We start from the raw sequence: 21508 nt of genomic DNA on the forward strand, positions 1-21508 counted from the left end.
AAAGGAAAGGGACTTAAAGCCACTGGCTTCTAAGTAAAGAGGATTCCCAATGCGCTGCATTTACAGATCATCTCCTGGCAGACGAGGGGAAACCGAGGAATTCTGTTAACAGAATGAAACGGGCGGGGGGATAAAAGAACATCACACACGCTTATCTCCACCGGGTCCGACCACCAAACAGGGTCAGAGGAATAAAGCGTTTTAACCTAATTTCTCCCATCCATTTCTACAGCCCCCACCTCCGGCCGCACGGTCCCCAGAGAGATGTACGGCTGGAGATGAAAGACAACAGGCAAGTGAGAGAGAAGAGGACAAGAGAGTTCCACCACACACACAGATATACACCAGCATTAGTATTTGACGATGAAGCCATGTGAGATTTTATGTGGTTTTTCAGTGGAAAACCAACGCCGACCATTAATATTATTTCATCTTCACTTAAAGGATGAGGCTACCACTAAATATATATAATATATATATATAGAAACAGGGCCACAGTGTTATATATTTCCACAATACTAAAAATATAGATATGCGTGAAAGATGGGGTTGGCGTCGTGAGCTCCTTCAATCTAATCCCGTTATTGGTAACTGACTCATAACATGGATGCAGGGCACGTCGAGACAAATGCTTGTTAACGATACTACGGCGACCCCTGCTGGACCAAACACAAAAGTGCCCGAAGAAGAGGCCTTTTAATTTCCATTCATAATGGTAATTAAAAGTAACCCGATTCAAAAGATGGATCCACAGTACATCGAGTAGCTTATTAAGACTTTCACATTAAATAAGATCAAGATGTTTTAAACCTTTAAAGAACGCTTATTGACAAGAGGGACACTTCATAGTCAGACAAACTATTTTAATGACAAGCTGGGGAAGACTTTTCCTTGGATTGCAGCATCGTATAAAAATCGGGCAAAACAACTTTGTTGAGACACACAAATCACACATATTGGTGGCAGTTAAATTAAGGGATGGTCTGGTACTGGGGGGGGGAGGGAGCATCAAGCTGCCTGCGGCTTTTGGAGAGGAGGTAAACGCCAGTCCTACAGATGTAAAGCACGGTGGCCCTCCTCTGTGTGTCCTGAGAGAGTCCTCCCGGGGCCCCCGTGGCGAGGGCCCGCCGTGTGTGCGGCCCCGTGCCGGGCCAGGTCCGGCAGAGGGGAGCCAGGCAGGTGGCGGCTGCTGGTGACGGGGGCGCGCGGGGGCCGCAGCAGCTCCACCACGGCGAGAGCCGGCTTAGAGCGCCGGCGTCGCCACGCCCGCCTCCCCGCCCGGCCGGCGCCGGACGAGGACGAGGGCTGGGTGGCCGTCGCCGGGGGCAACGGGGACAGCCCCGGGCAGAGCCCCCGGGGGCAGACCCCGGCCGCCACGCCGCAAAAGGAGGGCTCGTCGGAGTGGGAGGAGCTCCCCTCCGAGCTGCCCTCCGAGCGGTAGTCCGTGAAGGCGGGCCGCAGCGTCCGCACCCAGTGGCCGCCCGCCGAGCCCGCCGGCAACGTGCCGCTGCAGGTCAGCGGGGGCAGGGCGCCGGGGGGCCGCGCCACGGCCTGGGACCACGGGGCGGGCGCGTCGGCGGGGTCTGCCGGGACCCCCCCCTCAACGCTCGCTCTGCTGCCCTCCTGATGGATCGACTGCAACCACGCAGAGAGAAGGCACACGTCAGGGGAGGGGCCGAGGTGAGGAGGGAGAGGAGAGGGGTAGAGGAAGAGAGGTACAGGTGGAGGTGTAGAGGTGGAGGTGTAGAGAGGTGGAGGTGTAGAGGTGGAGGTGTAGAGAGGTGGAGGTGTAGAGGTGGAGGTGTAGAGAGGTGGAGGTGTAGAGGTGGAGGTGTAGAGAGGTGGAGGTGTAGAGGTGGAGGTGTAGAGAGGTGGAGGTGTAGAGGTGGAGGTATAGAGGTGGAGGTATAGAGAGGTGGAGGTGCAGAGGTAGATTCATAGAGGTAGAGAGGTAGAGAGGTTGAGGGGTAGTGGTGTAGAGGTAGATGTGTAGACGTGCAGAGGTGTAGAGATGGAGGTGCAGAGGTAGAAGTGTAGATGTGTAGAGAGGTAGAGGTGTAGAGGTGGAGGTGTAGAGAGGTGGAGGTGTAGAGGTGTAGAGGTGTGGTTATGGACCAGGACAGGTCACATGTCATGTAGAAACACACCATCTACCACTCATGGAATCAACTATTTCAACCAGTTGTAAACGACATTGCCTCTATGGATGTCGTCTTTATTTATCATTGTTGTGTCCCTGAATGGATCAGGGTTCAGACGCAGTGTCTCGGTTACTTACCGCTTTGTTGTCTGTAGATTCCTGAGTGCAATCCTTTGAAGGGTCTGGATAAATAATAGAGACATCTTTTTGGAGTAAATGCTTGTATTACACTGATCCTTACATTTCGTACACAAAATGAATGCTAGAAATCAGAGTCATTATCAATCAAAACCCCAACGCAGGTTCGACCCCAGCCAAAAGGATCTGGGTTTTAACCCAATATCCACAGTCCCACCACTTACGTAGTCGCATTCGAGAACGCTTAAAATCTCATTAACTATTTTGTCATCATGGATGTATATCCAGCCTGCGACGTCCCCAGAGTGGGCAGACAGTACCGTCTTTAGATCAGTACACTACAGAGACATGGGGTCACGTGTCTACATGCTGAGGATGCCACTGCAGTTCACCCAGTGAATTACAAAGCCAAGTTGAAGGGAATGCATTAGCATAATATATAATCAAATAAATATGTTAGATTTTTTAGTGTGGCAACTTTTTCATTTCTGAATACTTGTCCTGCTGTTGAATTTTACATATGCCTAGAATTTGAATTGTGAATGAACTGTAATATTCAATGTGAAGCCCCAAGAGGTTACTTGATGGACACTCTTTTCGGATAAGACTCCACATCTATATCTCATCTCAAGATGGGGTCTACCTGTAGCCAGCTGGAAGGGGTCACAGTGGAGGAGAGGATAGGAAGCACGCCTGGGCAAGAGGACATCGCCACACACTGACTTCAACGGTCTGTCAGGAAGGAAACAATAAGAAATGCACATGACCTACTGCTGAACCACGCAGCGTTCAGACCATTCCACTGTTTAAGATCTGATTATGTATACTGGGTAGCCCCGCCCATTCTGCCGTCGCTTTGAGTTCGCCCTGCAGAAGGGTCTGGAGAAGAGCAATACATTTCTTTCTGCTGCCAATATGTTTTTGCGGGAGCCAATCACCAAGCCGGCTTTTCCCCTTGGCGCGCTATTGGCTGTTTTAACACAATGACGACAGGGAAGCGACGGCAAGCAGTCAACCGCGTACAGAGTCAGTTGAACTAGGCCCGTTGATCGCGCCTCTTGTGCTGAAGAAAGTGACAGCAGCTTCCCCAGACCAACGTGCATTCTACGATCGAGGTTGGTCTGGCAATGGCCTGACTACTGATTATGGTCTCCCTCCACTGTCTATAATATTTATCCTTATTATTACTTATATATTTATTTATCATCTCTAATGCATCAACATTTTACTGATCTTATTATGTATAAATAGATTTTGTCATGTCTACATTTTGTTTTAAATGTTTTTTGATATCATGGTCCTGTACTTCCCTTACACCACCATTTCCCGTCTGGGATGAATATAGTACATCTTGTTTTAGATTCCATGGCGGGATATATTAGACGGTGGTCGTCCCAGTTACCTCTCAGGGCAGCAGTGGCTGCTTTGGCTCCTGGACAGAGGCCTAAACTCTTGGCTCTGGGAAGGCGGTCTTAGTGGTGGTGGTGGTAGGGGTGGGGGTGGGGGGGAGGAGTCGCTGAGGCGGGTGGCCACCACCGCCGCACCCAGCAGCACACACAGCAGCAGACACATCAGCAGGTAGCTCGTTCCGTCCGACACCTGCGCACACGCGCTGAAGGTTAGCATTGGGCGAGAGGGTAATGAATGCTGCCACAAGACCACGGCACCACAATGGGAACATAAATAGGCCACATGCCTTTTTCATTGTTTGCATGAAGAGTTTATTCCAAACCAATATCGGTGGATCAACGTTCTACACGGAAAGGGGAGGTGCTGTGTTGACAGATGGTGAGAGTGGATGGCTACCCTCATGCGGAAAGTACATTTGGAGAGGTTGTGATTACAAAAGCGTAAAACAAAAGAGAAAACCGACAAACCAATACCCTGATGAACTTCTTTCTCAGGACCGTTTGCTCCTCTAAGATTTTGCAACTTTCTGAAATCTTCTGATCAGATTCCCCCCAAACAAGGAGACCCCACCGGGCTCAACCAATGGATGTTCAGTGACCAAGCTGACACCGCAGTGAGCAGAAGACAAGTCCGTCTGCAAATGGTTGTGAGGAAACTTGTTGTGAGGTCTGCTGCCAGGCTAAGGGGTGAGTGTGGTGTGGGTGGGGACACCTGGCTCTGCAGGAGGGCGGACTCTGAGGGACAGGGTGAGTGTGGTGGGGTCACCTGGCTCTGTAGGAGGTGGACTCTGAGGGACAGGCCCAGCACCAGCTCAGTGATGTTCTCCAGCTGGCCTCCCAGTGCCCTGATGGAGTCCGTCTGCCGTTGCTCCTGAGGTCGGGAGGAAATCAGCCACGCATGAGAGAGACAGGTAGACAGGTTGATTATGTATCAGGGTTTTCTCTGTTTTAAACCATGAATCTACTATTATGACACACACACACACACACACACACACACACACACACACACACACACACACACACACACACACACACACACACACACACACACACACACACACACACACACACACACTTATATACCTTTTCTTTCTTTCACTCGAGGGAATTTACCTTACTTTGACTGTCTAAGCATTCTGTGAAAATATTTTTGTTGAGGAGCTACTTTGATACATTTTAAATTGTTCGCCTTCGTAATATCAGGCAGTGGCAGTGGCTACCTGCTCCTCTGCCACACGAGACGTGTTCTGCAGCTTCAAGACCGTCTTGTTGAACGCCCTCTGCATCTCCTCCATCTGCTTCCTGTATCTGGAGGTCCAACAGGAAGTCAGCCCACATGCACCATCTCCCTCTTCAGCACCAGTGTGTGTGTGTGTGTGTGTGTGTGTGTGTGTGTGTGTGTGTGTGTGTGTGTGTGTGTGTGTGTGTGTGTGTGTGTGTGCCGCTCACCTCTGGCTGAGCTGCTCCAGGTAGCGTCCGCTGAGGGACATGTTCATCTCCAGGGACTTGATGCGGTTACTGAGCCTCATGAACACCGACTCCTTCAGGCTGGGCGCCTGCGCTGAGTGGCTGCTGCTCGCCTGGCGAGGGTCGCCCTGCTCCCCATCACTACCCGCTCCCCCTCCATCACTACCCGCTCCCCCTCCATCACTACCCGCTACTCCACCCCCATCGTCACTACCTTCACCTCCACCATCACGACCAGCTCCTCCACCATCACTACCAGCATCTCCACCATCACGACCAGCTCCTCCACCATCACTACCAGCATCTCCACCATCACTACCAGCTCCTCCACTATCACTACCTCCACCTCCACCATCACCCGCTCCACCGTCACCATCAGCCCTAGAAAGGGGAACCAGCTCCTGGGGGAACCGGGCCTCTTCGGGGTCCGTGTTGACAGGGGGCGGTGTGTGTGAGGGCCCCTTGGCCGTGTCCTGAGGCCTTTCTTTTGGAGCCACCTCAGCAGACGGAGCCGGCTCCTCCGCGGGCCGCGGGGCCGGAGGGGGAGGACGACTGTCTGCGTGCGGGGAGAGCGGAACGGCCACGGCCGACTCCGGTGGTTCATCAGACTCCGCCTCCCGAGGCTCCTCCCCCCGAGGCTCCTCCTCCCGAGGCTCCTCCTCCCGAGGCTCCTCCTCCCGAGGCTCCTCCCCCTGAGGCTCCTCCTCCTGCACACGCTCAGCTGCTCCTCTCACCGTCCCCCCGAGAGTCTCTGCCGAGGAAGGCTGTGGGGGGGGGGGAGCAGGAGGAGGAACGGGCCAGGAGGCGGTGGCCCTAGCGGCCGGGAGCACGGGCGTCTGGCCGGGCTCCGGGAGGGGCGGGGGCTGAGGACCGGGCCCTTCCACACTGCGGGCCACCACCGACCCCCCCGTGGCCTCTGAAGGGCTGAGACCACCCGGTTCCCCCTCTCGTCCTTCCCCCAGGGGCGGGGCTGGTGCGAGGGGGTGGACGTTGGTCTGAGGGGCAGGCGGCGGCGGTAGGGTGGGGGTTGGGGGTGGTGTCGGCGCAGGGCAGGCGAAGGTGGGGAGGGGAGGCAGCAAGGCAGAGGAGGCTGGCGGAGGAGGAGGAGGAAGGGTCCCCCCCCCGGGGGTCTGGTACCCTCCCTTCTTGGACCGTGTAGCGGAGCACTGCTGCCGGAGGTACTCTGGGAAGGAGGGCGCACACGACCAGGAGGGGGACGGCAGCGAGTGGGCACAGTAGACTGAGGTCATCTCCTCCTCCTCCTCTTCCTCTTCCAGGAGGATAATGGTGGGGCCAATTGGTTCTTCCTCCTCGTGTGGCAGTGGAGTGACGATCTGATCCTCCTCCGAGGGAGGGGGCTCAGGATGGGTGGGCTCTGTGGGGACCTCCTCGAGGGAGAGGGTCTCTTCTGGAGAGGGGGTCCCATCTAGAGAGGGGGTCTCTTCTGGAGAGGGGATCCCATCTGGAGAGAGGGTCTCTTCTGGAGAGGGGGTCTCTTCTGGAGAGGGGGTCTCTTCTTCCAGAGAGATGCCCGTGTCGGCGAGGCCTTCCAGCCCTTCAGCTTCATGCCTGGAAACGCATCAGAGGGAGAAGAAGGGCGATGCAGAGGAGAAACAACAGTTGACTAAACAGTGACCTCTTAGGCCCAATCCCATAACTACCCCTTACCCCTTCCCCTTACCCCTCCCCCTTGTTTTGAAGGGGTAAGGGGAAGGGGTAAGGGGTAGAAATGGGATTGGGCCTTAATGTGGAAGCTTTACACTCCTTACAGGGTAGAGGATCAGTGTGCTTCTGAAAGCCATGATAGTGGTAGACCAGACAATGTCATTGCTTTGGCTGTAAATGTCTAGGTAAGCTGACAAGGGACAAAGTACCAAGTCAGTACCTTTTTGTTACCTAGTACCATCTATGTCATGTCACCTGCCATAATATTTAACATAATTACGCAAATACAGACCGCATCGTACATAAGCCACACTTGGTAACTTCAAAAAATAAACTTGTACAAAGGCCCCAGTAACAAATCCAATCCAATTTTAAGTACATTAAATCATATGCCAAGGCCTGACAAGTTGCTGAAAGCTGCAAAGACTCAAAGACACACTTTGGATTTGAACTTTATTTGAAGTGTTTTGCATTGAAAAGCTGCAGCATCACAAATCACTGAGTCTGTGAAAAGCCTTTGAGATTCTGTGATGTTTAGATCTAAGGATTTCTGTGTGCTTGGCAGGATAGTGTCAAAGGCATACATGCGGGGCTCGATACTGCGGCCAAAATGGTCATATTTTAGTCCTTTTGGATTCAAGGCAATCTTTTCCTAGGTCATGTCGGCGCCAGTTAAACAATATCCAGCCCAATAGTAGGGGTGAGCCATCACGCAACATTTTAAATAGGGCTGTTGGGACAAATACATTTAATTAGGAAATGGTGGAGTTGGTTAAAACTCTACTTTTATTGGAATCACGCATCAAAAAGCCAAACTGCAATATAAGGTCTGTTTCGGCAGAGCTTCAGTGTAAAGCGGGTCGCACAGTCCTTTCACCGTCGCAGAAAGGAGGAGGACCGAAGGCTCTTGTAGTGTGTTAATATAACGAGAGGTACTGATGGCGCTGTGACGCATGTTGGTAGTCCTAAGAAGGACCGGAGGCCCTTGTTCTGTGTTTAATATAACGAGTGGTACTGATGGCGCTGTGACGCGTGTTGGTAGTCATAACGCGGCGCATGTGCTATCCACTTGAGGTCCAATAAGACACACTCCTTTGACCATGAAACTAAAAAGGGGGGTTTGTACATTGTGCAGTTTCAATAAAATTGCAGGGCAACACTAGCGTTATTCAAGAGCATGCCATTAAATGAACTGTTCTCCATGACGGATTCACAGAAAATAGAAAGAACTGACTTTTTTTTGCACGATTAGCAGTCGGTAACCTGGTCAGCCTATTTGTGCCAGTGGGGGATTATCATTCAGCGAATATTTATCGTGTCATAATACTTTTGAACGTAGTTTGAATAGAATAAAGGGCATAATCTGTGTGGAGTGGACCACCTGGTCATACACCTCTTTGTAGATAGTCTCTATTCACGTAATTACAGTATTGTTATTAATAATGATACTCACCCTGGGAGAGAGTTTGGCGTTGTGATTGGTTGAGTCTGATTCATTGAGTCCTGCTCTGATAGTTCGGTAGAGTCCACCTCCTGGGTCGAAGCGTTGCCTTCAAAACGTTAACCAGAAAGATAAACAAACAATTAAAGAAGGCAATGACACAGAACCTGCAGAAGAAGGTATAAAAGACCCCCAAGAGTCTGGTAATCCCTCAAAATAACATCTCCAGGATTAAAGACTACGTCTTACCTCCACCCAGAACGTTGACAGCAAAGTCTGTCACCATGTTCAGAAGGACCTCTGGAGCGACAAGAGCGTTAAACTCAAAGCACATTGTTATAATAGCAGCTCTTCATGTGATTGGCTGGGAAGTAGAAATGTGTCACGACTTACCCTTGGCTGAACCAATCAGATCTTTGGAAAACTTCAATTCACCAGCCACATACCCAGGAGGATATTCTTGGGAGATTCAGATATTTCGATTTACAAGACGTCTACAAATCGGTCACTACATTTCAAGAGTACTTTGCTGCAGTGATTTGTAAGCAATATAATTGTTATTAGCTAAAAACAATAATTCTCCCACACTAAAATAGGGTACAACGGGTTGCCATTTCATACATGTACTAACAACTCAGGAACGCTGTTTAAACATAAATTTGGACTTTGGACAGATGCTCTTCTTAACCTTTAGCATTAGTATCTGGGTGTGTGGGTCATACAAACTCACCCAGGTCAAAGTCCTGGTCGTCGGTCCGATCGTGTGGATCCGTGTTCTCCTCGTATTCCTCCACCATGCTGGTTCCAAACACCCTGCAAGGTCAAAGGTCTTCTGTGAGCAGCTCAGTTCTCCCCACCATGAGCTTAACCAACTCAAAAGGTGAATCCTTAACTCCTTTATCTCAGAGAGTGAGACTGAGACTGCAGACTGAGCTCAGGTTATAACGGGGCTAAGTCCCGCCCACCTTATGATTCACGCTTGGACATTAGAAGACGGAAAAGTTGTGCCAATGCAGCAAGAGCCAGACAGCTCCATTTTAAGTTTAATTTGTATTCGCCAGGAAATAATCCTGCCAGGGTTTGTCTGATTAAGATATAATTTTCCATCAAGGAATATTTAATTGGTAGAAAAAATAGTACAACTACGTCCGTGCAGAAAATTAAACAGATTGAAACATATTATAGTAGGATAGCTACTTCTGCTGCTTTTTGCTCCTTCTATGAGCAACGTTCTACAAAAATGTCACTATTATGACATTTTTCAACCAATTAGATTCATTTCTGGATTCAAAAAGTTATATTTTAATTAAAAAGAAACTGCAATCTCAACTTCCTAAATTAGCTCCATTGTGTCCCATATAACTCCTTCTGTTTCTAAGGTCCAGGCGTAACGCAGGAGAAGGGCCTCCTCACTACAGAAGAGGAACAATATGATGCCTTGTGCCATAGGGAAGAAGTGTCAAACATCCCTCGTTGAAGGTTGCCTTCTCATTTAAAATGCATTGATTAGCCCCCAATGCAATGCTGACCATCCCATGAAGGAGGGATCCCCCACTCTGCGTACCTCCTCAAGCGGTCTTCCTTACTAATTAATTAATCATTATACAAATTATTTTCCCCATAGAAAATTAAATTATTGGCTGTTGCTAAACGATAGGAATTCTGCCTATCTATTGTTTGAATTAAATATCTAGCGCTGTTTACATTACGTTGCTTAAAACACGTTGAATGTTTAACAGAGCCATGTTATGACATGGAAAGTGTCACCAATGTCATAGTTCATTCTGGAATTCAATCCCAGTAATTATTTTCTTTAAAGGGTTAGTGGGAAATTGTACCTGTTCCTCAGATTTGTAAATATACCACTATATGACGATATTACTCTCCCTCCCTAAGGTACCAGTAGGCTTGTTTGAGGCATTTCAGGAAAGAGGGAGAAGATTATGAATAACAAGAATATGACTGAGAAAGTTAATATAATTGCTAATAATGAAATGAAAAAATGAAGATTCACAGAACAAGAGTAACAAAATTTATGTTTTGATTGGCCCCCCTACTAGTTGAGTGCGTGATTTTTAATTAACGTAGGTAAAATCAATTATTAGACCGTTCTTACCTTACAAGGCTTAGAGGACAGAAATGTTCTGAGCCAAAGTGAGAGACCAGCTCTACCTACGGAGTAAACATCACATTAAAATAAATAGGATTAACAGTACCAAAGAGTATTCTTGATTATTTGAACACACACACACACACACACACACACACACACACACACACACACACACACACACACACACACACACACACACACACACACACACACACACACACACCTTGATGTATTTGGAGAACATCTGAAGAAGGGGATGCAGAGAGAAGAGGAGCGGAGAGGAGAACAAAAAGGAGAAGTAAGGGCAGGCAAATGCATTGAGAACCGTCGGTGCACATCTGGAGAAGTAAGCCAGGCAAGAGCTCAGTATATAAGGAGGAGACGGGGCATACTATGGTGTAACTTATGTCTGTCGTAGCATCAGCATGGTCAATGAATATTTACTTGACTAGCTGTGTCTGTTCTGGTTCACTGACATGCCTAAACCGAACCGACACATTTAGTGCATTGACCCACGATTCCATTTAGGAGCAACACTTGGTTTGTTTCCGACAGACAAAAGAGACACTTCCAAAGCAACTTCCATCTAATTCCAGATACAGATCACTGAGCAGCCAGCACACGACACAACACAACAATGACAGTGTATCCCTCTGCCGCCGCACTGCCCACACTGACCTTGATGTATTTGGCATACAGGTGCTCATCCAATGGGAAGCTCTGGACTGTGCGCTCATCCCTCCCATGAAAGGTGCCTAGTTTCAACCACTTATTGGTCGGATACCTTTAAGGAAGAACATTATTGGCCGGGACGGTCCTGTTTAGTAGGTTTGATCCATGATGTGTTCAGGGATGAAGATTCAATTAAAATGCAGATTTTAGTCACCGCAATCCCGACCTTGTATGATATTTGACGTTAAAGTGCTTCGTAAGAAAAATAAGAACACTTGAAGAGAGAAGTTCCATCTATGTAATAAAGCCTTGCACCTCCTGTACCAAGGTGTGGCGTTACCACGACGATGGAATATTGTTCTCACCTGTTACTGATGGAGACCAGGAAGTCCTGGGGGGTGGAGGAGAAGAGCTCAAAGTTAGCGATGTCCAACTGGGTCACCTGGATGGGCTCACAGAGCTCGATGATGAACCTGAGGGACACAACACAGTCTATGATTATTAACCTTACTCTACTACAATTTAGAGGCTTGGGTCAGAAGAATCGACCCAAACCACACAGCCAGGTACAGACCGTAGGAAACCGGATTGTTTTTAAATAAAGCCCCAGCTTCTATCTCCATTTGACCACCAAGTGTCGCTGCGGCATATTTTTGTAGAGCGAATTAAAGGTCGATTTTGCATCACAAAGATTTAAAAGAAAGAATCTGCGCCGACTTCGGGGATTTGCGTTCTTGTGATAATACATGGAGTTCTTAATGCAGTGAAGCGCAATGCGGTTGCATTGTACTAAATAAACCCTTTTGTTAAGGTTCCCGCCAGCATTGGGCGGTACATGTCAGTATTTGGGTTGTGGGCAAATATGCGGCTTACTACAGAGCGGCATTTTGTGCAGGGATTCCCCATGAAGCATTGTGGCGGCTTACTGGTCCTACACAGGCCTCAAGAATGAGTAGAAGATGTATTCAGGATGAGGCAAACATTGTGTTTGTGTTTATGGACACCATTGTAAATCAGCGGTAGGAGTGGCGTTATTTCATGTTTAGACAATAGCCCTTTAGAAGACTCAACACAATTGTAAAGTTGTCATATGTGAAAAGATAATCACTGCATTCAGCCATTCATACTGTATAGATGCCGTTCTGAAATAGATAGGCGATCGCCGTCACAATGCTGCATGGGAAATCCCTGCTGTGTAGAACAAACCAAATCCGTTGGCACGGAGTTAGACATCAAGGTATTTTTCTACCATGTGACCCCAGAGGGGCTCCGTATAATTAAATCAAGCACATACCATATCTTATTGCTGCAGGGGTTCAGCATGTACAAGTCCATGTTCTCCTTCAGTATGGCCGACGTGCTCTGCGTACGAAAGAACCAAACAGGTAAATTGGTTTAATTAATTTGCTTCTACGACCACACACACACACACACACACACACACACTCTCTTAGCTGTACATCGTGTCCGATGATGACGCTTGCTCCAGGGATGGGGGTGGGGTGGGGGGGGGGGGGGGCGGGGGGTGGTTCAGCGACGTTGCCGCTGGTGCTACTTCTCATGGGTGTAGAGTCCGATCCTTGAGCCGCACATTCGTCCGCAGCTGGAGCAAGGGAAACCAGAGGCCAGAAAGGCACCAGACGCCCGCTGGTGTCTCTGGATGCGCCTCTCGGAACGTCGGCCTTGGTTGGTTTGGTGAATTTGACAAACTGCAGTAGCACAAGTTACCTGCCAGGCTGGTCTGTTGAGTGCCAGAGTTTCAAGCTGTGTGAGGGGGACGTTCGCTCGCTTTAGGAGGTCCCTGGTGTAGTCCTTAAAGCGCCGCTTTTGCCCTCCAGCGGAGCGCTTTGCGCCCATTAGTTGGCTGTAGAGGACTTGGCGGGGCAGGCGGTGCTCAGGCATGCGTATGGTGTGCCCTAAGGATTGGTACAGACTGGATATTGTGTCGAGGGCGTGCTGCATGGAGTCCGGGCTGTGAGTTAAGATGGCACAGTCATCAGCATACTGAAGCTCACAGATTTTGTCTCTGTCTTTGTGTGGGCTTCCATCAAGGCGGTATTCCACATGGACACCGTCTTCATGTCCCATGACACTGTGAAAGAGGCAGTTGATGGCAGAGAGGACGATGTTATAGAGCACCGGAGCCAAGACACAGCCTTGCTTCACCCCAATGTTTACCTTGAAAAACTCTGACTGGAGTTCTCCTGTGAGCACTCTGGCTTGCATCCCGTCATGCAGCTGCTGTAGGATGCTAAGAAACTTGGGTGGTACCTCAAGTTTGCAGAGGTATTTCCAGAGCAACTCACGGTTGACTGTGTCAAACGCTTTGCTGAGGTCGATGAAGGCTATGTAAAGGTCTTTGTGATGCTCTCGGCTCTTCTCCAGCAGCTGCCTCAAGAAAGAAACCATATCTGTCGTGGATCTGGTCTTCCGGAAACCACACTGTGTTTCCGGAAGCACACCTTCTGAGATGTGCTCAACCAATCTGCTGAGCATGATCTTGGCCAGGACTTTCCCTGCGATGGAGAGGAGAGATATCTCATGGCGGTCCTCGAAGAGTGTGGACCCATTAGCTGATCGGACTGCCCGCTTCATTGTACTGGCCTTCCTGGGGCCGTACAATGTTTTCATGGCATTGTAAAAGCCTTGAGTGTTGTTGCAATCTGCCAGGTTCTGGATCTCTTGCGCCTTTTGCACCCACCAGGTGTACTCCATATTCCGGAGGGCTCGCTGGGTTGCTGTTCTTGCAGCAGTAAAGGTGGTTTTAAGGGTGGGAGATCCAGGGCAGGACAGGAGAGCTTTGTGGGCCTCATGCTTGGTTTTTAGGAGTGACTGTATCGCAGCTGAGTTACAGTCAAACCAGTCCTGGTGACGTTCCCTTGACTGACCGAGCACCTCTACGGCTGCGATGAATAGCCTGGCGCAGGGCTGGCCAGTTAGCTGATTCCTCCGGGATCTTATAGAGGTTTTCAGCAAGGAGCCGTCAAAGGTTGTCTTGGGTGGTGGGGCTGTTCAGCACTGTACGGTTGAGTATCTTGTTTGGAGCTGTCCTCGGGCCACGGGGCTGAATGCTAATGAGTAGTTTAGATCTGACCATGAGGTGGTCAGTCCAGCACACACGTGACACGGGTGGTGAGGACATATTTTCTGTCCTTTTGACGGACAATCACATAGTCAAGGAGATGCACATGTTTTGAGCGGGGGTGCTGCCAGGTGGTCTTAATCCTGTTCTTCATCTGGAAGATGGTGTTGGTTATGACCAGCTGGTGCTCTGCACAGAGGGAGAGGAGTCGGAGCCCGTCGTGGTTCATCTTCCCCACTCCATGCTGGCCAATGACTTTAATTCATACCAGGTGCTCCGTGAAATCTCCCATAAGTATGAGCCTGTCCGTAGCCGGGGTTTTCTATGATATGGCATCAAGAGCTCTGTAGAAATCCTCTTTGATGTTATGCTCGGCATCAAGAGATGGTGCATATGCCCTGATGAGGGTGCCAAAGCGTTCCTTTGCCAGGGGAATACGCCATGTCATCAGTCGTTCATTGATGCCGATGGGGGATACCGGAATGCGCTGCAGCAGTTTAGACTTCCCAGCAAAGCCAACTCCATGATTACGGCGAGTGCCTTCGGGGACCCCCTTCCAGAAGAAGGTGTACCCAACGCCAACCTCTGACAGGGAGTCCACTCCATGTAGTCTTGTCTCGCTGAGAGCTGCTATGTCAATGTTGTATCTTGCAAGCTCCAGGGCCACCGGTGCTGTCCTGCGGTCGGGCCTGTCAGGAGTTCCAGCCAGGTCCAGCAGTGTGCAAACGTGCCACGAAGCAATGCTTACCTTATTTTTATCTTTTATTTTTCGACCGCGAGGGGGGGGGCTCCGACGGTACGGTAAGCCGCCACACACACACACACACACGCACACACACACACACACACACACACACACACTTCAGTCCAGCCTACCTTGGCCTCAGGGTTGGCACCTAGGATTTTGGCGCCGCACTCCACTGAGGCGTAGTTGTTAAAGTTCTTTGGCATCTTCTTGATCAGATGGCCGCCAGCGCCCCCTTTGGTGGGGGAAGGACTAGCCTGAACTGTAAGAGACAATGAAATACAGACACTTTTTAAAATGAAAACTGATATTTTTACCCGAAGGTGGAACTGTGTTAAAGGTTACCTGAATGCCTGACTAGGTGAAGAGGGTTGTTATGACCAAGCTGTGCTATACAGCGATACAATATGGGAAATGTTTCACTTTAACAGATCCTGCCCTGATAAAGCTGTCTGAAATACTTTTCTTGTCTTTGTTATTTATATATATGGGCTTTATTTAGGCAAGGCAAGGCAAGGCAACTTCATTTATATAGCACTTTTACTTATTATTTCCTACTGTCAGTTTGGGAAGTCCTATATCTGTGTATGTCCCGTTTTGTGAAAAATGAAAATAAACAGTTCAATGTTGTTAAGGATCAGGTAAGGGGCATCCTGCCCTTAAGGTAGGGGACATTGAACCCAGTATCTTCCTGCTGGGAGTCGAACACCATAGCCACTACACTACATGTAACTATATTGTCTCACAATATAGTTAGATCTACACTGACCGAGTAGAATTAATGTGCGGTGGTAGTAGTAGCAGCAGGATTTTTTTTCATATTAATACTTTCATTAGTTACATGCATAGGTTTCTATAATAATATATATTTATGAGCTATTTTGTGTTTAGATTGTTATTTGTGTTTATTGTATTCCATTTACTTTGACGTTTCTTGTTTGAGTTGAGAAACTAACATTTCCTCCGGGATCAACAGAGCAATCAGTGTCCTGTGTGAGTAAGAAAGAGGCCTTATGTCTCACCCTGCTCCTTCTCCACCTCCTCCATCTCCTCCATCATCTTCCTCTTCCACTCGTCGAAGGTAGGGATGTCCTCCGGGTCCTTGCCGCCCACAGCGGGGTCCGTCTCGGGGGCCGCAGACGGAGGGCTCGGACCCTATACCGGACCCAAACCAGGCATAAGAGAGAGCTAGAGGGGGGGGGGGACACAAGGGGGGGGTCCACCGGGCTGTACCCTGACCTGGACGCTGTGTGACGCGTTGGCCCCCAGGCCAGCCTCGGAGGGTTCTGTGTGAGTCTGAGTCCCTGCAGCGTAGGCGTTTGAAGTGTTCTCCATCACCACCGGAGGACTACAGAAAGGACCAGAAACATGGCATATTGGAGGGTTGCTTCTAAAACAATGTAAACATGTCATATTCAAAAACACTTTCAGCTGCTTAAAAGAAGAAAAAAGGCCAGTAACCACACAATAACACAATAGTAAAAAGATATAAACAGATCTTTTTTTTCATATGTGTAACCATCATAGAACCCACCTGGTGTCTTTGTAGGGGTTGGGACCAGCTGAACCACAGTCGGTTGGGGGGAGAAGATCCACAACGTTCTGCTCCACTTCGGCACCGCCCGAGGCATCCGGGTCTGAAACGCTGGGAGAGCAAATCGTGGGCATCGTTTCATTCACACCAAGAGAGAAGAGAGGGAACGGAACCGAGAGAGGCCAAAGGGACTTGTTTAAAGAGTGTAGACCATCCACTTTCAAGCGCCACAGGTTCAGTCCACACCTGGGGTCTATGCTACATGTGGGGCCCCACCTGGGGTCCTATGTTACAGGTTCAGGCCCATCCTGGGGTCCTATGCTACATGTGGGGCTCCACCTGGGGTCCTATGTTACAGGTTCAGGCCCATCCTGGGGTCCTATGCTACATGTGGGGCTCCACCTGGGGGCCTATGCTACATGTGGGGCTCCACCTGGGGGCCTATGTTACAGGTTCAGGCCCTTCCTGGGGTCCTATGCTACAAGTCAGTCCCAACCCGGGGTCCTATGCTACAAGTCAGTCCCAACTCGGGGTCCTATGCTACAAGTCAGTCCCAACCCGGGGTCCTATGCTACATGTCAGGCCCTTGCCTTGAAACAGCTTCAAGTCAAGCCAAAATGTATTTTTGTATATCCCTTAAATCCCAGTTACAATCTCCCAAATCCTGTGTGTTACACCCACTAACCATTGGCCCTCTGAAGCAAGTGCAAAGACATAATACCCCAAACCCCATGAAGAAGAAACCTCGAGGAGGAGCACAAGAGATGACCCCGGAACTGAGGGTTGAACAGACGAAGAAAGGACCGTGTGGGTCAGCATGGAGAACTGAACAGCGTGAAGGCCTACCTCTCCCCGGAGGACGTGGAGGGGATGGCTCTGGGTGGGTAAGCAGTGGAGACAGCGGAAGGAGCGGTGGCAGAAGGAGAAGGCGTCGCCCCCTCCCCCTGGCCCTCAGTGACTTGTGTATCCGGGGCAGGGTCTTCCGGTTCTCCCCCTGATTGTGTCGCGGGCTGTGGGCTGACAATCTCTGGCTGCACCCCTACTTCTGAGATCAGCTCTTCCCGATCCTCTGATGCTATCTGGTGGACAAGCAGAGACACGTGGAGCCTGAAATAGCAGGTACTAAAGCAAATCAATGCTTAGGTCATTTTAGTAGATCAACGTCAAATGTTCCACAAGTACAACTGACTGGACCATTGTCCTTACATCGTAAAGCTTAATACGTTGTAATTATATAGTAAAAAAGACACGTCATGCACCGCTGTTTAGATAGATAGATAACAACTTGTTTAATCCCCCGGATGTGAAATTCCTTTGTTACAACATCCCAGCAGCATTTTAAAACACAGGATAAGATGCAATAAAATAAAAAATACAAAGTGCTAATGAGAACAAAAATACCTGTTACATACTGTTGTTTTGTTTACTCATCAAAATCAACTAGATCTATGGCGTACATCACTTAGGACTGACCCTGACCCTTATTTCATGGTGTGGTTCTTCCTGTAATAGCATTGTGTTGTGTGAATGTGGTTCATTTATTTTGCTAGAGGGATGCGTTTCACATTGTATCGTGCCACAAAATGGAGGTCCAGGTCAGCACTGCGTTATATTAGAGGATGCATTGTATATTATCAGAGCCAAGCTAAAGTGTACCCTGGTATACCTTAAGCAGGTCCAAGACAAATCTGATGAATATAATAGAAGCCCCGCACTGCATCAGCGACAGTGTTGCCATCAACACTGATCAGCACCATACCTCTTCATGGCCTTCCCTTCCATCTTCTGTGCGTGCGTCTGTGTTCTGCTCTTCTTGTGGCTGCGTTCTCTGGTTCTCCATCACCGCCCAGCTCTCGCCCCCCTGCAGAGAACAAGAACCAGAGGAGAACCCGAGGGTTAGTAATACAGATGGGTCTGAAAAGCGTACACTGAATTGAGCACACGTTAAAATATGAAGGTGGAGTGTGGGACCGGACCCACATTACAAAGCCATGGGTACCGTTAACTGGGTCAGAGACGGTTGGGGATGAGGCAGTGTTGGTGTGGGTTAGGTATTCAACTACCAGCAGAAAGGTTCTGGGTTCAATCCCCCCCAATATCTGCAACCTACCTGTATACAGCCTTAAGCAAGTTGCCTCAACGCCTACCTGTTCCTTAAGGCCATGTTTATGAATTCACTCTGGAGTCACTTTGGAGGCAATAGCGGCTGTTACCTTCTGAGCAGGAGACCTTTCCGCTGGCCCCCCGGGACCTTGTGTGTGTGGCTCTGTGCAGCCAACATGATAATGAAGACTGATCCTATTGGACAGAGAAAGCATAAACGGTTAAGGAACACTTGAGAGGATTGGTTCAAATATGGGTTATCACGACACCGAAAATAAACCCTCCTGGTATTTCCCTTGAACACTGGACTAGAATGAAGGGAGATTCATTATGCTTCGTATAGGAGTGCAGCACAGTCCAGTAGTGAGACCTTCGACTCCCAGCCCAGAGGTTCCCCAGAGAAGCCCGGGTCACCTACCTGTTATCACCTCACCCCTACCTGCTCATTAGGGACATCTAAAAACAAATTAACCCGTATCCCTTCTGGATAGTCCAACTCAATGACTGAATGTTATACCGCAGCAGATGAATTGGTCAAGTCTGATTGCTAACATGCTAAGGATGTGCATTACTTTTCAATAATGGGACACTTCTGTCTCTACCAGTTTCACTTCTCTGCACATTAAAAACAACAGTCAACTACACCAAGTGACCAGAAGTTTCCTTGACGACACAAAACCAATATGCTGAAAACGCTCCCGATATATTTTGATTTAAACTGATTAAGTAAAAAGTAAAAAAAAAAAATCATTACAGATGAGAGCAACTAATAATCATTGTTGGTAACAGTAGTATATGCAAAATAAAACAGTCCAGGGTGTGTTTCAGCAGTGGGAACCTCCCCAAACCGTCGTACATTATGTTCCAAAAGTGGAACACTCTGCCGCGGTTGATTCCTTATGCAACCCTGAGTGACAAGCAGCTGCACAGATGGAATGCTCTACCGTTAAACCCACATCTGGACGTACACACGGTGCAGTGAGGAGTCGAACAGCAAGACACCGGCATGGGGCGCGTGGCTCTAGCATGACATTCCTAACCCCACTCTGTGCTGCCACCACTAAGACCCTAACCCCCAGTTGGGTCAAAGTTAGGTTGTTCTCTACTATTAGTTTGTTTCATGGAATTATGCTCCACAATATATAATCCCAAGCAGCAAGGCAGAGTAAGAAGGGCCTTAGGTTTAAATAAACCAGTATCCAGGTACAGCCATAGTGTCAGCTGCCAGGTTCATGGTTTCTAGATCACTGTTGAGGGTTTTATAACGCATTACTAGGCTGGCTGGTTTGTAGATCTGTAGAAATAAGATCAGAAATAATGTTCTGGTAGAACACACACACACACACACACACACACACACACACACACACACACACACACACACACACACACACACACACACACACACACACACACACACACAATGAAAATGGGCTTCATAAAAAGAAAGCTTGCATGAATAATTAACCAAACTGTCCTCTTAACTATCTCTCGCTTAACTATCTCCCTCTACTAATAAGGAGTGTAGCTGACTCAAATGTATACACAATAATGATATTTCACTTGGAAATACCAACCCTATGAGATGTGTTACATTGTATTTAATTATCCATACACTAAAAATCTATCCAAGCATTTATTGAAAAATATATACAAAACTCAAACACTTTATTTTCTGTATGCGTAGAGACAAAATCGGTTATCCGGATTCTTCTCACCATTCAACATTTCACGTGTACCTTGGCTCATCAGTCACCGACCATAAAGATAATCACTGCTGGTGGAATGTTGCATCGTGGAAATACTACACACAGTTTAGTAGGTCAAACAAATCATCCTTCTGTGACAGTGTGTGTGTGTGTGTGTGTGTGTGTGTGTGTGTGTGTGTGTGTGTGTGTGTGTGTGTGTGTGTGTGTGTGTGTGTGTGTGTGTGTGTGTGTGTGTGTGTGTGTGTGTGTGTGATTCAGCACTTGTAAACTTCATGGCTTCCTTTAAAGGCTGTAGTACCAATAATCCCTCTCTTCCATCCCATTCAGGAACATTTGCCTGTTGACAGCTGCTGGGCCATCTGTGCACCGGGACGAGCCGGGAGACGGATCAAACACAGCCAAACCAGCCATCGTTGTCATAGCAAAAAGTCACCAGAAACCTACAATACAAGCTTGAGATTCGATTATATGTATATATATCCCGTTTGACTACTGAGACAACAACCAAGTTTATCTATTCGACAGGAATAAACAATAAACGGTGTGCCATTATGATCAGAAACACAGTGAGGAGTAAACCTCGTTGTTTCTACAGGTGTAGCAGCCGAAGCTGATCCTCATTATCATGAACATAACCATAACCACACCAGCTGAAGCTGATCCTCATGATCATGAACACACCAGGTGAAGCAGCTGAGCTGACCCTCATGACCATAACCATAACCATGACCATGACCATAGATAGACACACCAGGTGACGCACAAGTCCGCTGTATCACACTGTTAAAGTTGTCGACTAGGTTAGCCAAGTTAACAGTTGAACAGGTTGTTTACATTGGGTTAACCTCCAAACCAGCAGTAGCAGTGACTGCAGTAGTCTCGTTCCGCTAACTAACACATGACACTATGTAATAATACTATGTAATAACACTACGGAATCAGATGATAGCGCTGACAACTTACCAACAGACAGAAACTACAACCAGCCACACTGACACAGAGCGCCTTAATAATGTCGTCCTCATCATCCCCCTGCTGGGACACACATCATGGCTTTGTAACTCTATATTCCGTCCATCTTCTGTCCTTTGCAGGCCATATATTAAATAAAGCCGAATTAAATCAACGGGTTTGTATGATCCTTGATGTCAGATCTCAAACAGTAAACCTGCTTCTGTCGTGTCTATCCTACTGTCTAGTGTTGCCAGATTGGGCCAGATTTCCTGACTAATGTTGTAACAATGGCTGGAGCGCGCTTTAGCCGCTGTTGCCAGGTGGGCGGGCAAT

The 21508-nt window shown here is 48.5% G+C and overlaps 1 protein-coding gene across 4 annotated transcripts; it reads right to left on the reverse strand.

Moving 5' to 3' along the window:
- Positions 1 to 846: 846 nt before the first annotated feature.
- Positions 847 to 21439, reverse strand: LOC132463499 (SUN domain-containing ossification factor-like). 4 transcript variants are annotated; one of them, XM_060059733.1, is made up of 25 exons: positions 21185 to 21439; positions 20520 to 20661; positions 18623 to 18707; positions 18169 to 18270; positions 17256 to 17488; positions 16410 to 16520; positions 16115 to 16223; positions 15898 to 16030; positions 15007 to 15137; positions 12343 to 12410; positions 11414 to 11521; positions 11055 to 11160; positions 10600 to 10620; positions 10380 to 10435; positions 8994 to 9076; positions 8657 to 8722; positions 8513 to 8563; positions 8276 to 8372; positions 5140 to 6726; positions 4911 to 4998; positions 4400 to 4558; positions 3681 to 3877; positions 2922 to 3010; positions 2279 to 2322; positions 847 to 1635 (listed from the first exon to the last, which is right to left on the reverse strand). In XM_060059733.1, exons 2-25 carry the CDS (start codon positions 20639 to 20641, stop codon positions 1051 to 1053), a joined length of 4431 nt encoding a protein of 1476 aa, XP_059915716.1. In that variant the 5' UTR covers positions 20642 to 20661; positions 21185 to 21439; the 3' UTR covers positions 847 to 1050. The 4 variants fall into 4 exon arrangements, with proteins under 4 accessions (XP_059915716.1, XP_059915718.1, XP_059915719.1 ...); XM_060059735.1 differs by having other exon boundaries at positions 4454 to 4558; positions 21185 to 21438; XM_060059736.1 differs by lacking the exon at positions 20520 to 20661.
- Positions 21440 to 21508: the final 69 nt, after the last annotated feature.

Source organism: Gadus macrocephalus, chromosome 8 (genome assembly GCF_031168955.1).
Source record: "Gadus macrocephalus chromosome 8, ASM3116895v1".
Taxonomy (NCBI): domain Eukaryota; kingdom Metazoa; phylum Chordata; class Actinopteri; order Gadiformes; family Gadidae; genus Gadus; species Gadus macrocephalus.